The sequence below is a fragment of the Amblyraja radiata genome, chromosome X (assembly GCF_010909765.2).
Source record: "Amblyraja radiata isolate CabotCenter1 chromosome X, sAmbRad1.1.pri, whole genome shotgun sequence".
Taxonomy (NCBI): Eukaryota; Metazoa; Chordata; class Chondrichthyes; order Rajiformes; family Rajidae; genus Amblyraja; species Amblyraja radiata.
Window position 1 is genome coordinate 696,344 of NC_045999.1, and position 12,465 is coordinate 708,808.

General features: G+C 53.8%; 2 protein-coding genes across 2 annotated transcripts in view; one reads left to right on the plus strand and one right to left on the minus strand.

Moving 5' to 3' along the window:
- The window catches only part of mtmr10 (myotubularin related protein 10), a 902,395-nt gene that overhangs the window by 549,531 nt on the left and 340,399 nt on the right, over nucleotides 1–12,465 (plus strand). The gene's annotated exons all lie outside the window — the stretch shown is intronic.
- Nucleotides 173–11,362, minus strand: snx33 (sorting nexin 33). Its single transcript, XM_033015122.1, has 2 exons — nucleotides 9,869–11,362; nucleotides 173–661 (listed from the first exon to the last, which is right to left on the minus strand). The coding sequence occupies exons 1-2, from the start codon at nucleotides 11,244–11,246 to the stop codon at nucleotides 408–410; spliced, it is 1,632 nt and encodes a 543-aa protein (XP_032871013.1). The 5' UTR covers nucleotides 11,247–11,362; the 3' UTR covers nucleotides 173–407.

A 12,465-nucleotide genomic window follows, 5' to 3' on the forward strand; every position in this document is an offset into this window, starting at 1 on the left:
GGGAGGTTATTGGAGTTACTATGGGAGGGAGAGTTGTAGTAGAGGGGTTGTTGGAGTATTGTGGGGGGGGGGGGGGTGTTGGAGTTACTGTGGGGGGGTTGTTGGAGTTACTGTGGGGGAGGTTGTTGGAGTTACAGTGGGGGAGGTTGTTGGAGTTACAGTGGGGGAGGTTGTTGGGGTTACTATGGGAGGGGGGTTGTTGGGGTTACTACGGGAGGGGTTGTAGTAGAGGGGGTGTTGGAGTTACTGTGAGGGGGGTGTTGGAGTTACTGTGAGGGGGTGTTGGGAGTTACTGTGGGGGGGGGGGTTGTTGGACGTGTTGTGGGGGAGGGGCAGAATGAGGGTGGTGGGGATCGGGGAGGTATCTCAGCCACGTTCTGCCACAGGGTGACTGACGGAGGTCCCGGTCACAGCGTGTCGTACAGGTGTAGAGTCTGCTCCAGGTGCTGGCTGATTCTCTGGTAGAAGAGGATTTGTTGCTGGAGGTAGGATTGCATCATGTGTTTGAAGTCGATGATCCGCCGTTTGTGGAAATGGTTCATCTCCGCTTGGAGTGCAAAGCCTACCACCCGGCAGCGCTGCTTGATGCCGTCCACCTGCTCCGGGTCCATCTTGCCCTCCTCACTCATCCTCTGGCTGTCCTTCACCTTGGCAAAGGCACCTGTGGCAATACACACCCAGTCAGTCGTGTCACCACCCCACTGCCCCACTCTATCACCCCTCAGCCACTGGACCTCAGCTTACATTGCACTGGTCAGCCCGGTGCCTCTGCCCCCCCAAATCACCACCCCACTCTATCACCCATCACCAACTACCCATTAGCAACATGGCTCAATGCTTGGTCCTTCCACGCCACCAGTTAAACGCTCAGTTATGGCATCTTCTAAGAACATTGTTTTATTATTATCCTCTCCAGCCCCTTCTTTCCAACTTCAGTCCTGAATGCACTCTGCATTCACAGAGAGATCACACTCTCAGGGGGTGAGTGAGACCATACTATGATGAAGCCTCATAGGGGATAAGGTGGAGCAGGGAGACCGGGGACAGGGAAGCCAGGGGTTGGGGAGTCTGCCAGTGACCCATGGAGCAGGGAGATGGAGGGGGATGGGTGGGGGGTGGGGGGACGATGACACCTGGGGCAGGGAAACAAGGGGGATGGGGGGAGGATGACACCTGGGGCAGGGAAACCAGGGGTTGGGGAGACGGAGGGGGGGTGGGTGGGTGGGGGGAGGATGACACCTGGGCCAGGGAAACCAGGGGTGAGGAGCTGCTTTACTCCCTCACTGCTTACAGTATGACATCCCCTCCACAAATCCACACTGACAGCTCCAGCCTGTCGCTCTTTGACACATCTGATATGACATTTTTTATTGATTCTAGTCTTTCCCTTCACTGACGTTGGGCCAATAAGTTAAACATTCCCTTGTTGTCTCTTCCTCCTTGATGAAATACTGGGGTCACATCTGTGCATCTTCAATCCAGAGCAACAATTCCAGATAAAACGAGAAAAGTCACCACGTCTAAAACCACCTCATTCAAAACCCCAGGCTGTGGATCATTGATTTCCTCGATTCATCAGCTGTCCATTCCACCAATGCCTCAGTATGTTAATTTAAATATACCAGTGTCCCCACTCTCCCAATCCCACCAGAGCCCTTGCTCTCTGCTCTTTTCTGGGAGGTTTTGTGACTCCGTGAAGAGCCCTCTGGTCCTAGACTCTCCCACTAGTGGAAACATCCTCCCCACATCCACTCTATCCAGGCCTTTCACTATTCGGCAAGGTTCAATGAGGCCCCCCCTCATCCTAATAAACTCCAAATCTGAATGGCTCACATTTGTCCTCTCACCTTCTCCTGTTTATCTGCAGACACAAACACCTCCTGCCTGTTTTTGTGTTCCTTGAAGTCTACTCAGAAATGTTTCCTTGCTTTTCCTCATCAATGTCTCAGCCTCCATTGCTGTGTTCTGTGCTCCCAATTCTCTATAGCTCTTTCTGGCATCTTCATATACCTCCCACATGGACCTAGTGATATATTTTATTTCTGTTGTCAGCTATGTTCACTGTTCACTTTTTGTACCTTAATGGAGTTTATTTTTTGCAAATTATTTAAATGGTGGGAAATGCCTACCCACTGTTACACCCTGATCCACCACAGCAAACTCTCCCCTCCCTCCTGCATGGCTTGAATGAATGAATGAATGCTTTATTGTCACATGTGATATTCTTGGCTTGCTGACCCAAGGTATGCAAAGAGGTGCCACATAAAGAGCGCTGACATAGTTACAAAGTATCCCACGCCAGGCCCTCCTTTGTTACCCCCCCCCCCCCCCTCTGCTCACTCTTCCTTCAGGACCTAACAACGAGATTGTCAAATAGCCCTTCCTCAGAAAACAAGACCAAAAATAGCCTGCTCCCTCCTTGCTGTCTAGAAAATCGCCTTGTATATAATTTCATGAATTCAGCATGCGTCTTACAGTCTTTAATTTGCCGTGTCCAGTCTACATGAAGATTAAAGCCAGCCCTGATGTCTGCACCATCCCTGTTACACGTCCTCCAATCTGCTGGCCATGCCGTCCCACTGAGAGTAACTCAGACCACACTGTGACAATCCTCTACACAGCACCAATCTCCCTGACAAACAGCACTGCCCAGCCTCCTCCTCACAGCCCAGTACCCTGGAACAGTCAGCCTGTGGTCCACTAGTCAGTCACATCAGGGTGGTCACGCCACAGTCACAACACGGCAGTCACAGTCTTGTCACGGTCACGTCAAGTCCACGCCACGGCACCGGCATGTGACGGCCACATCACGGTCATGTCATGCCACGTGATTGTCATGTCACCGTCACATCATTCTGGTCATGCAACATCACTGTCTTGTCACGATCACACCACATCACTGTCACACCGGGGTGGGTGATTGCAACCTTCACGTGGTCCACCCTGTTGCGACTAATGCAATCAACCCGACATGCACAAACAAGTTCAAATAGAACAAGTTGACCAACAACTTTACGCTGTGCACGCCATACGCAAGAAGACTGTCACACCACGGTCACACCACGGTGACCATGCCACATCACAGTCTCGTCACAATCACGGCAGTCACATCACTCTCATTCATTTTATTTCTACCTTCATTCATTTATTTACAAGCCATAGTCACACAGCACAGAAACGGGCCCATCGTCCCAACTTGTCCATGTTGACCTGGTGCCTAGAATCTGGGGTCAGGAACTCGGGGAGAGTTCAGCAAAGAGTAAGGCGGAGTTGGCACAAGTCTAGAACATTCTCTGCCGGGGACCTCTACAATTCCACAGGGAACAGGAACAAAGCCACAGGGAACTGGCGAGCAGACACAGAGACCCACACGGACACAGAGACACGCAGATAGGCACACAGAGACAGACAGACACACAGACACACAGACACAGAGACACACACACACACACACATACACAGAGGCAGACACAGTCACAGACAGTCAGAGACAGACGGACACACACACACACACACACAGAGACAGACAGACACACACACACACACACACACACACACACAAAAACACACACACAAAAACACACACACACACACACACACAGCTGAGTGACAGGCGTCTCCAGGTAACGGGTGTTTGTGACCTGTGTGGATGAAGCTGTAACCGGATCTCCCTCCCTAGCTGTCACGCACACCTGAGTTTTGGTTTAAATTTCAAACACGAATTAAGTTGGCAATGCAGTGGGCCTGGAGATTGTTTCAACAGGAGTTACCAGAATGAAGTCTGTCTGTGTGTGTATAGCACTGGGGTACAGTGGCGGTGGGGACTAGTCTGTCGCTGTGTAACATCAGGTTGTATGTGCAGGTAGATCTGCTGCCTGTACTGCACTGTGTGCCTGAGCTGCAGGTATATCTGGGCCTGCTGGAACAGGCTGTGACAACAGAGGGTGAAATGTGAGCCAGTGAGGATGGGCCGCTGCACCAGCTGACTGACGTCAGAGCACGGGTTCATGAATGGCCACATCTCCACCCCCTCCACCCCCTAAACCGGTTGTCCCAGTCTGAGCTCCACCGAGGGCTCGCTGACAATGTGTGAGGCAACTTCTTGCTGGATCCGTCCTCTCCCCACCCCACCCCACCCCTAGTCTTCAGGTTCCCAACACTCCGTGCTGTGAGACTCCTCTCCCCCGCTCAACCAACCCCCCCCCCCCCCCCCCCCCCCGCTCCGGTCCACCTAGTCCATGCCGACCAGGTTGCCATTCTACACATGCCCCTCGAAACCCTTCCTCTCCATATATCTGTCCAATTGGTTTAAAAGTCATAATTGTATCCACTTCCTCAGATATGGACTACCCGCTGAGGGAAAAGGTTGCCCTAGGTCTTGCCTAAACCTCTCCCCCCTCACCCTAACCATTTAGTTTTGGAATCCTCTACCCTGGGAAATTGATTTGAGTGTTCACTTTTCCCTGCCCCTCATGATCTGGTCACACTGTCCATCCCTCTACCTCTTGTACATCTCTCGGGCCAGACCCTGCCGCAGCTGCAGCCGTGCAGACATGTTGCAGAGGTAGGGGCCGCCGAGAGCGAGGGGCAGCTGAGGGCGAGGGGCCACTGAGGGCGAGGGGCCGGGTATGCACGATCATCGCTGCCCACAGCAGCGGGAGGAGCACAGACTCCATGGGCTGTGGACAAGGGATCATTTACTCGGATCTGGCCTCACTTCCTGAGGCAGGGACGCGAGGTTCCACACTGTCTTTTTGCAGTCTCAGCACATTCCAAACTGTTTTACAATCTGCGGCTAGCTAACAAAACAAGTCCAGTAACCGTAGTAATGTGGGAAACACTGCAGCCTTCACTTAATACTATGCTTCCCCCAGTGCAGAGCTCCCTCACCGCCCCTCCCCCCCCCCCCCACACAGTGCAGAGCTCCCTCACTGCCCCCCCCCCCCCCCCACAGTGCAGTACTCCCTCAGTACTAGCAGATCATTAGCTGAGCTGTTTGAGTCAGGGCGGCAAGTGAAGATTAATAAAGAGGGAAATAGATTAAATACTCCAAAGGTGATTGAACTTCAGCATATTTACCTGGTTGATGGAATCAATAAGTGGGCGCAGAATTAGCAAGTACGGAGCTGTGTGGATCAATTAGAGGAAGCCTGCATGGATTTGTTTAAGGCAAATCCCATCTAACCAACCTGATAGAATCTTTTAATGAAGTTGCAAGGTCGATGAAGGAAACACAATTACTGCGGTGGTGTGTGTCGACTTTTAAAAGGCATTCGATTCAATGCCACGTTCGCCATCAAGGCAATGGAGTCACAGGAGCAAAGCGGCTCGTGTGGAAACCAAGCTGAGTAACTGGTACCGTTAGAACTTGTCGCTCTGGCAGGGGGAGGGGGGGGGGGGGAGGGGGGGGGAGTGGAGGGGGGGTGGAGTGGGGGCCCCCCCGGATCTGTGACCTGGACCACTGCTTTATGTTACAGATATGGATGATTTGGACATTGCCCGGTTTTTATATTTGTAGACACTTGGAGCATTCGTTAGCTGTGAGTGGATGGGAATGGACTGCAATACGATACGGGTGAGACATGGAATGGGCTGATGGAATGTGATGTATTGGATTTTGGTAGGAAGAACGAGTGGAGGCAAAATAATCGAGGGAGCCCGAGATCAGAGAGTTGCCGCGCTGTGTGTACACAGTGTGCTGAACTAGTGAGCAGAGAAAGTGTTTAAAGCCCAGCCTTCTATAAACAAGCACAGAGGACAGCGGCAAGGAAGTGGTGAGAAACCTTCACACTGGCTCAGACACAACCTGGAGCGTGCCCAGCTCTGGGAACAATGTGAAAGCTGTGCTGAACATGCAGATGGAATTAGCTCTGGCCTACAGTGACGAGCAGAAACATTGGGGCCGAGAGGGTTGTGGGGGGGTCTGATGGAAGGATTTAAAAGCAGGAAGGCTACAAACCATGGATAGAGCGTTAACCTTGTTAGTTGGAGGAACAGCACCTCATTTTCTGCTAGGGTAGCTTACTCTAATTTTAGATAACACCCCGCTCCCTCCACTCTGCCCCATCTGGACATGCACCTACCCCCCCCCCCCCCCCCCCCCCCCCCCCCCCTCCACATATATTCCTTCCTCTAGCTTCACAATTCGTAACTCTTCAATCCTTCTGTCCCACACCTTCTGTCTATCTCTGGCTATGCAACCCTCAGCTGTATCAACCTATGAACTGTTACCCTTTGTCCTGCCCCTTCTCTCTCCCAGATTTACCCCCCCCCCCCCCCAACTCCTACAATTAATCTGAAGATGGATCATGACCCGAAACGTCTCCTATCCATGTTCTCCACAGATGCTGCCTGACCCGCTGAGTAACTCCAGCACTCTGTGAAACGTCACCTATCCATGTTCTCCACAGATGCTGCCTGACCCGCTGAGTTACTCCAGCACTCTGTGAAACGTCACCTATCCATGTTCTCCACAGATGCTGCCTGACCCGCTGAGTTACTCCAGCACTCTGTGAAACATCACCTATCCATGTTCTCCACAGATGCTGCCTGACCCGCTGAGTTACTCCAGCACTCTGTGAAACATCACCTATCCATGTTCTCCACAGATGCTGCCTGACCCGCTGAGTTACTCCAGCACTCTGTGAAACGTCACCTATCCATGTTCTCCACAGATGCTGCCTGACCCGCTGAGTTACTCCAGCACTCTGTGAAACGTCACCTATCCATGTTCTCCACAGATGCTGCCTGACCCGCTGAGTTACTCCAGCACTCTGTGAAACGCCACTTATCCATGTTCTCCACAGATGCTGCCTGATCCGAGTTATTCCGAGCTTTGTGTTGCCCTCAAATTCACTCGGACTATCTCTAACACTTCTCTTCTCTTTATTGATCTATCTGTCACCATAGCAGGAGACAGACTATCGACTGACATCTACTGTAAAGTTACTGACTCCCACAGTTTCCTGGACTACACTTCCTCCCACTCTGCCTCTTGCAAAGAAGCTATCCCTACTCTTCATCTCTGCTCCCAACTCAAACCAACCCGTCCCCAGGTACTTTCCCCTTTCAACCACAGGAGATGTAACACCTGTCCCTGTATGTTTCCCCCCCTCACCTCCATCCAGGGACTCCAGGAGTCCTTCAGGTGAGACAAAGGTTCACGTGCACCTCCTCTAACCTCATCTTCTGCAGCTGCTGTTCCCAACGTGACCTCCTCTATATTGGCGAGACCAAGTGTAGACGCAGCGACCATTTCATCAAACACGTGCTCAGTCCACCAAGGCCTGCTCAATCTCCTGGATGCCAACTTCACATTCTCATACGAACTTTTCTGTCCTGGATCTCCTCCATTGCCAGAGTGAGACCACATGCAAATTGGAGAAACAGCACCTCGTGTTCCCCTTGGGTAGCTTACAACCCAACAGTATGAACAATGAATTCTCCAATTTTAGGTAACTACAAACTCCCTTGCCCCCTTCTTCTCCGACATCACTCCCCCAGCATCTGCAGTTCCTAGTGTCTACATGGATAGATGTTTGCTCCTGTTGGTCAAGGTGTCACAGAATGCATGTGATTGGCAAAACGGGCTGAAGGGACAGAGTGTGTGTGTGTGTGTGTGTGTGTGTGTGTGTGTGTGTGTGTGTGTGTGTGTGTGTGTGTGTGTGTGTGTGTGTTTGGGGCCAGAGCACTGCTGGGCAATGCTGGACTCAGATTGCATTGTGGTGGAGAAGTGTCTGAAAGGGCAGAGCTCTGGGAGAGAGTTGGCTACATGTAGAATTGGTATAGACCCAACAAGCTGAACAGTCTGCTTCCGTACTGTAACTACGGGATTTATTTACAACCTCAGAACCAGGGTGGCACAGTGGTAGAGTTGCAGCCTCACAGCGTCAGAGACCTAGCTTTGATCCTAATCACGGGTGCTGTCTGTACGGAGTTTGTACGTTCTCCCTGGGACCGTGCGGGTTTTCTCCGGGTGCTCTGGTTTCCTCCCACATTCAAAAGCTGTGCTGGTTTGTCGATTAAATTGTCCCCGTCTGCAGGATAGAACTAGTGTACAGATGATTACTAGTCGATGCGGACTTGGTGGGCCGAAGAGCCTGTTTCTATGTTGTAACTAGATCCCACACTGAAATTAATCACCTGTATTTGCCAAGGAAGGTGCCAACCACAAGCATAATGAACACAGGAGCGGGGAACACGGAGGAACACCAGGGCACAGGGTGGTGAATCTGTGGAATTCTTTGCCACAGAAGGCTGTGGAGGCAAAGTCATTGGATATATTTAAGGCTGAGATCGATAGATTCTTGATTAGTACGGGTGTCAGTTATGGGGAGAAGGCAGGAGAATGGGGTTAGGAGGAGAGATAGATCAGCCATAATTGAATAGCGGAGTAGACTTGATGGGCCGAATGGCCTAATTCTATTCCTATCACGTATGATCACCTTTGCCACAGACAGACCCTGCAGGAATGGGAAGATGCAGCAGGTAAAAAGTGTGTTTGAGGTGGTGAACAGGCAGGTGGAGCCAGGAGTTGTTCACCACATATCACTGGGACCTCCAGCCATGCCCAGTGCCTCCACAGTATCTCCACTCCAACACCTTACCCGGCCCACACTCCTCCTCCCCGTACAGTTCTCACCACCTAGTGAATTATTCTCCTACAAAATTACACTGCCCACTTTGTACAGCTGTTCCTGTGTGACTCACTGGTCCTGCACATATGTAATACAACGCACAACCCAAATGGCTCTGGATGCTGGGATGTTGCAATCCACACAACCTAGTGGACTATTCACTCAGCATCATCTAAACACCAGCATTCCAGTTTGCCATTTAACCCTCAATAATAGGAGAAAATGAAACATTACACTTACTGACTTCTGAAGGGCAGGAATAAAGCGAATGCTTACATTCCCAGGGAGAGGATTCTAAAATTAGAGGACATAGTCCTAAGGTGAGAGGGGATAGATTTGATGACCAGAGACAACTTTTCACTCAGCCGGAATGAGCGGCCAGAGGAAGCTACGGAATCGGATACAATTATGACTTTATATTTAAATAACATCTGGACAGATATAAATTGGGTTTAGAGAGATATAGAAACATAGAAACATAGAAATTAGGTGCAGGAGTAGGCCATTCGGCCCTTCGAGCCTGCACCGCCATTCAATATGATCATGGCTGATCACCCAACTCAGTATCCCGTACTTGCCTTCTCTCCATACCCTCTGATCCCCTTAGCCACAAGGGCCACATCTAACTCCCTCTTAAATATAGCCAATGAACTGGCCTCGACTACCCTCTGTGGCAGAGAGTTCCAGATTCACCACTCTCTGTGTGAAAAAAGTTCTTCTCATCTCGGTTTTAAAGGATTCCCCCCTTATCCTTAAGCTGTGACCCCTTGTCCTGGACTTCCCCAACATCGGGAGCAATCTTCCTGCATCTAGCCTGTCCAACCCCTTAAGAATTTTGTAAGTTTCTATAAGATCCCCTCTCAATCTCCTAAATTCTAGAGAGTATAAACCAAGTCTATCCAGTCTTTCTTCATAAGACAGTCCTGACATCCCAGGAATCAGTCTGGTGAACCTTCTATGCACTCCCTCTATGGCAACAATGTCCTTCCTCAGATTTGGAGACCAAAACTGTACGCAATACTCCAGGTGTGGTCTCACCAAGACCCTGTATGGTTCAGGTGCAGGCAATCACTGAGTTTTAAAACTATTGCCATGTCTGCTCTGGACCTAACACACATGGTGGTGAACCCCCATCTTTCCATAGACAGTGGAGGAGCAGCCAACACACCGGGGCCTGTGGTCAGATTGCTCAGGACATGGGCCAAGGAGAGAGGGGTTGGGGAAATGCTTACCTTTCTGGACATGGATGATGTCGGGGAAGTTGGAGAGTAGACCCTGGTACAGCGACAACATGTCCAACATGTGGAAGAGGTCGTTCTTGGGCTGCTGAGCAAAGAGCTCGCCAATGGCCTCGTAGGTCCTGCCGGTGATGGAGATGGCCCGGTTGAGGGAGACGGCGAGATGGGGCTGGTCCATCTCGAAGGCCTGGCTGATGGAGCTGAAGGCGTTGCCCAGTTTCTGGAACTCTTTCCTGAAGCCGCCGGCATGTTTGCGGCACAGCTCGGCGGCAACGTTACTGAGCTGCAGCACGCTGTCGTCAAGCCTCTTGGAGAAGGCCTTGAAGAGGTCCACCCTCTCCTCCACCCGCTGGAGGTCCTGGTGCTCGGTCGGGGTGTGGATGGTGAGGAAGGAGTTGGCTCCCACCAGCTCGTCGCGCTCGGAGCGCCGCTTGCCCTGTTTCCACGCCCGGTCATCGGAGCAGGTGAGGAAGTGTTGGAAGCCGGTGTACTGGGACAACACGGGGTGGCTGGTCATATGCTCCATCCACAAGATCAGGCGCCGCCGCCGCTTCTCGATGAAGTCGTCCTCGAAGCGGCCGGTCGCCTGTTTCTCGGGCAGGTGAGGTACCGACACGACTGGGAACTTGTGCAACAGGCGGTTGTGAAGCCAGTCGAAGTGTTTGTAGCGGCGGTAGACGGGCGCGTTGGTCAGACTGGGCGTCAGCTTGTAGGATATGTAGGTCTTGATGCCCTTGAACTTGGTCTGTTTGGTGGGCTCCTCAATGGTGCAGTGGAAGGGCCGCGGGTTGTCGCTCCACTGTGGCCCCTCGGGGCCCATGGTCACTGCGTATGTCTCGCTGGGCCGAAGGGCAGCAGGAACCTCGCCCAGGATGAACGCCTCTCCGCCGGAGCGCACAAAGCAGGAGAAGCGGTTGAAGCTCTTGCCCACGGCACCACTGCGGCCACTCGGCCGGCCCGCTGTGCTGTCCTGCCGCTCGGACTCGCTGGGCCGGTGGCGGGGCCCCGGGTAGCCCGGGTACAGGCCGTTGGAGGAGGAGCACAGGTCGGGCTCGTCCGCCACCGTGGACGCGTCGTCCCAATCGTCCCAGTCATCGTCATCCTCGTCGGGGTCGGGGCCAGGGGTGAGGGTGAGGGTGGGGGTGGGGGTGGGGAGAGAGATGGGGCCCGGTGGCGAGCCCGGGCCCCCGGACACAATCTCCACGTACGAGGCGGGGAAGAGGCCGCGGTGTCCGCGGCTGTTGGTTCCCTCCAGCCAGCCGTCCTGTGAGGTCTCGTGGAAGAGAAGCAACTCCTCGCCCTCCTTGATGCTAATCTCCTCCGGGTTCTCGCTCTCGAAGCTGTACAGCGCCCGGGCCCTGATGCCCGACATGGCGGGGCCGGGGTTGGGACTGGGGTTGGGACTGGAGTTGTGGCTGGGACTGGGGCTGGGGTTAGGGCCGGGACTGGGACTGGGGCTGGGGTTGGGGCTGGGGCTGGGACTGGGACTGGGACTAGGGCCGGGACTGGGGCTGGGGCTGGGGCTGGGACTGGGACTGGGGCCGGGGTTGGGACTGGGGTTAGGGCTGGAACTGGGGCTGGGACTGGGGTTAGGGCTGGGACTGGGACTGGGGTTGGGGCCGGGGCCGGGGCTGGGACTGGGACTGGGGTTGGGGCTGGGACCGGGGTTGGGGCTGGGACCGGCGGGGCCAAGATCTCCCCCTCCCTAGCGCATCTTGCCCGCTGCCCGTTGCAGGCCGCTCGGTGTCCGGGGCCCGTCCGTTCGCTCTCGGGACGCTGCCAAACTTTTGCTGCCAAGTTTCGTTTCGAAGTTCGCGGCTGCCTTTTAGCTCGGAATCCGACCCCCCTCCCCCCTCGGCGACCGTCTCCGGCCCGATCTCACCCCCTGCTCCACCGAGACGGATCTCAGTCCAGTCTCAACTTCTGCCCCTTGTTTGCAAACCCGCCCCGGCCTCGCCTCGCCCCTCCCCGTCTCCGCGGCTCCCAGCGCTCCTCATTTCCGGCCTCAGCCCCATCCCCGGGACCGGGAGCAGCCCAGACTCCGGGAGCTCCCGTAACTCCCCCACACACTTCTTCCTCCCCCCCCCCCCTCCCCACTCCTCCTTCCCGCAACACTCACCTCTCCCCGTTACCCCCACCACACACACACACTGCCCTGTGTACCTACACCCCCCCTCTCCCTCTCTACAGCTCTGCCCAGTTGTGGGTCCGGGTTGCGCTGTACATTTCCCTTTGGTGTTGTGTGTCCGTGAGCGCTGCTGAAGCTAGAGGCGGCGGCGGCGGCGGCAGCGGCCCACCTGTGGTGTCACTCCGGGAGCTGATGTGGGCAGTAGTTCAGGTCTGCAGCTCGGACACTAACAGCGACAATCATCCCCAGAGATGCAGCAATCCTGGCATCTGGCGGAAGAATCTCTCCGCCTGAAGAAGGGTCTCGACGCGAAACGTCACCCATTCCTTCTCTCCAGAGATGCTGCCTGTCCCGCTGAGTTACCCCAGCTTTTTGTGTTTATCCTCGGTGTAAACCAGCATCTGCAGTTCCTTTCCTACACATACTGGATAACTGTAAACCGGCTACATGTGACCAGGCGATG

Coding starts and splice junctions, on each gene's coding strand:
- snx33 (XM_033015122.1), bottom strand. CDS start 11,246: ATGTCGGGCATCAGGGCCCGGGCGCTGTACAGCTTCGAGAGCGAGAAC. Junction 662..9,868: donor CATCATCCATGTCCAGAAAG/GTAAGCATTTCC, acceptor GTATTGCCACAG/GTGCCTTTGCCAAGGTGAAG.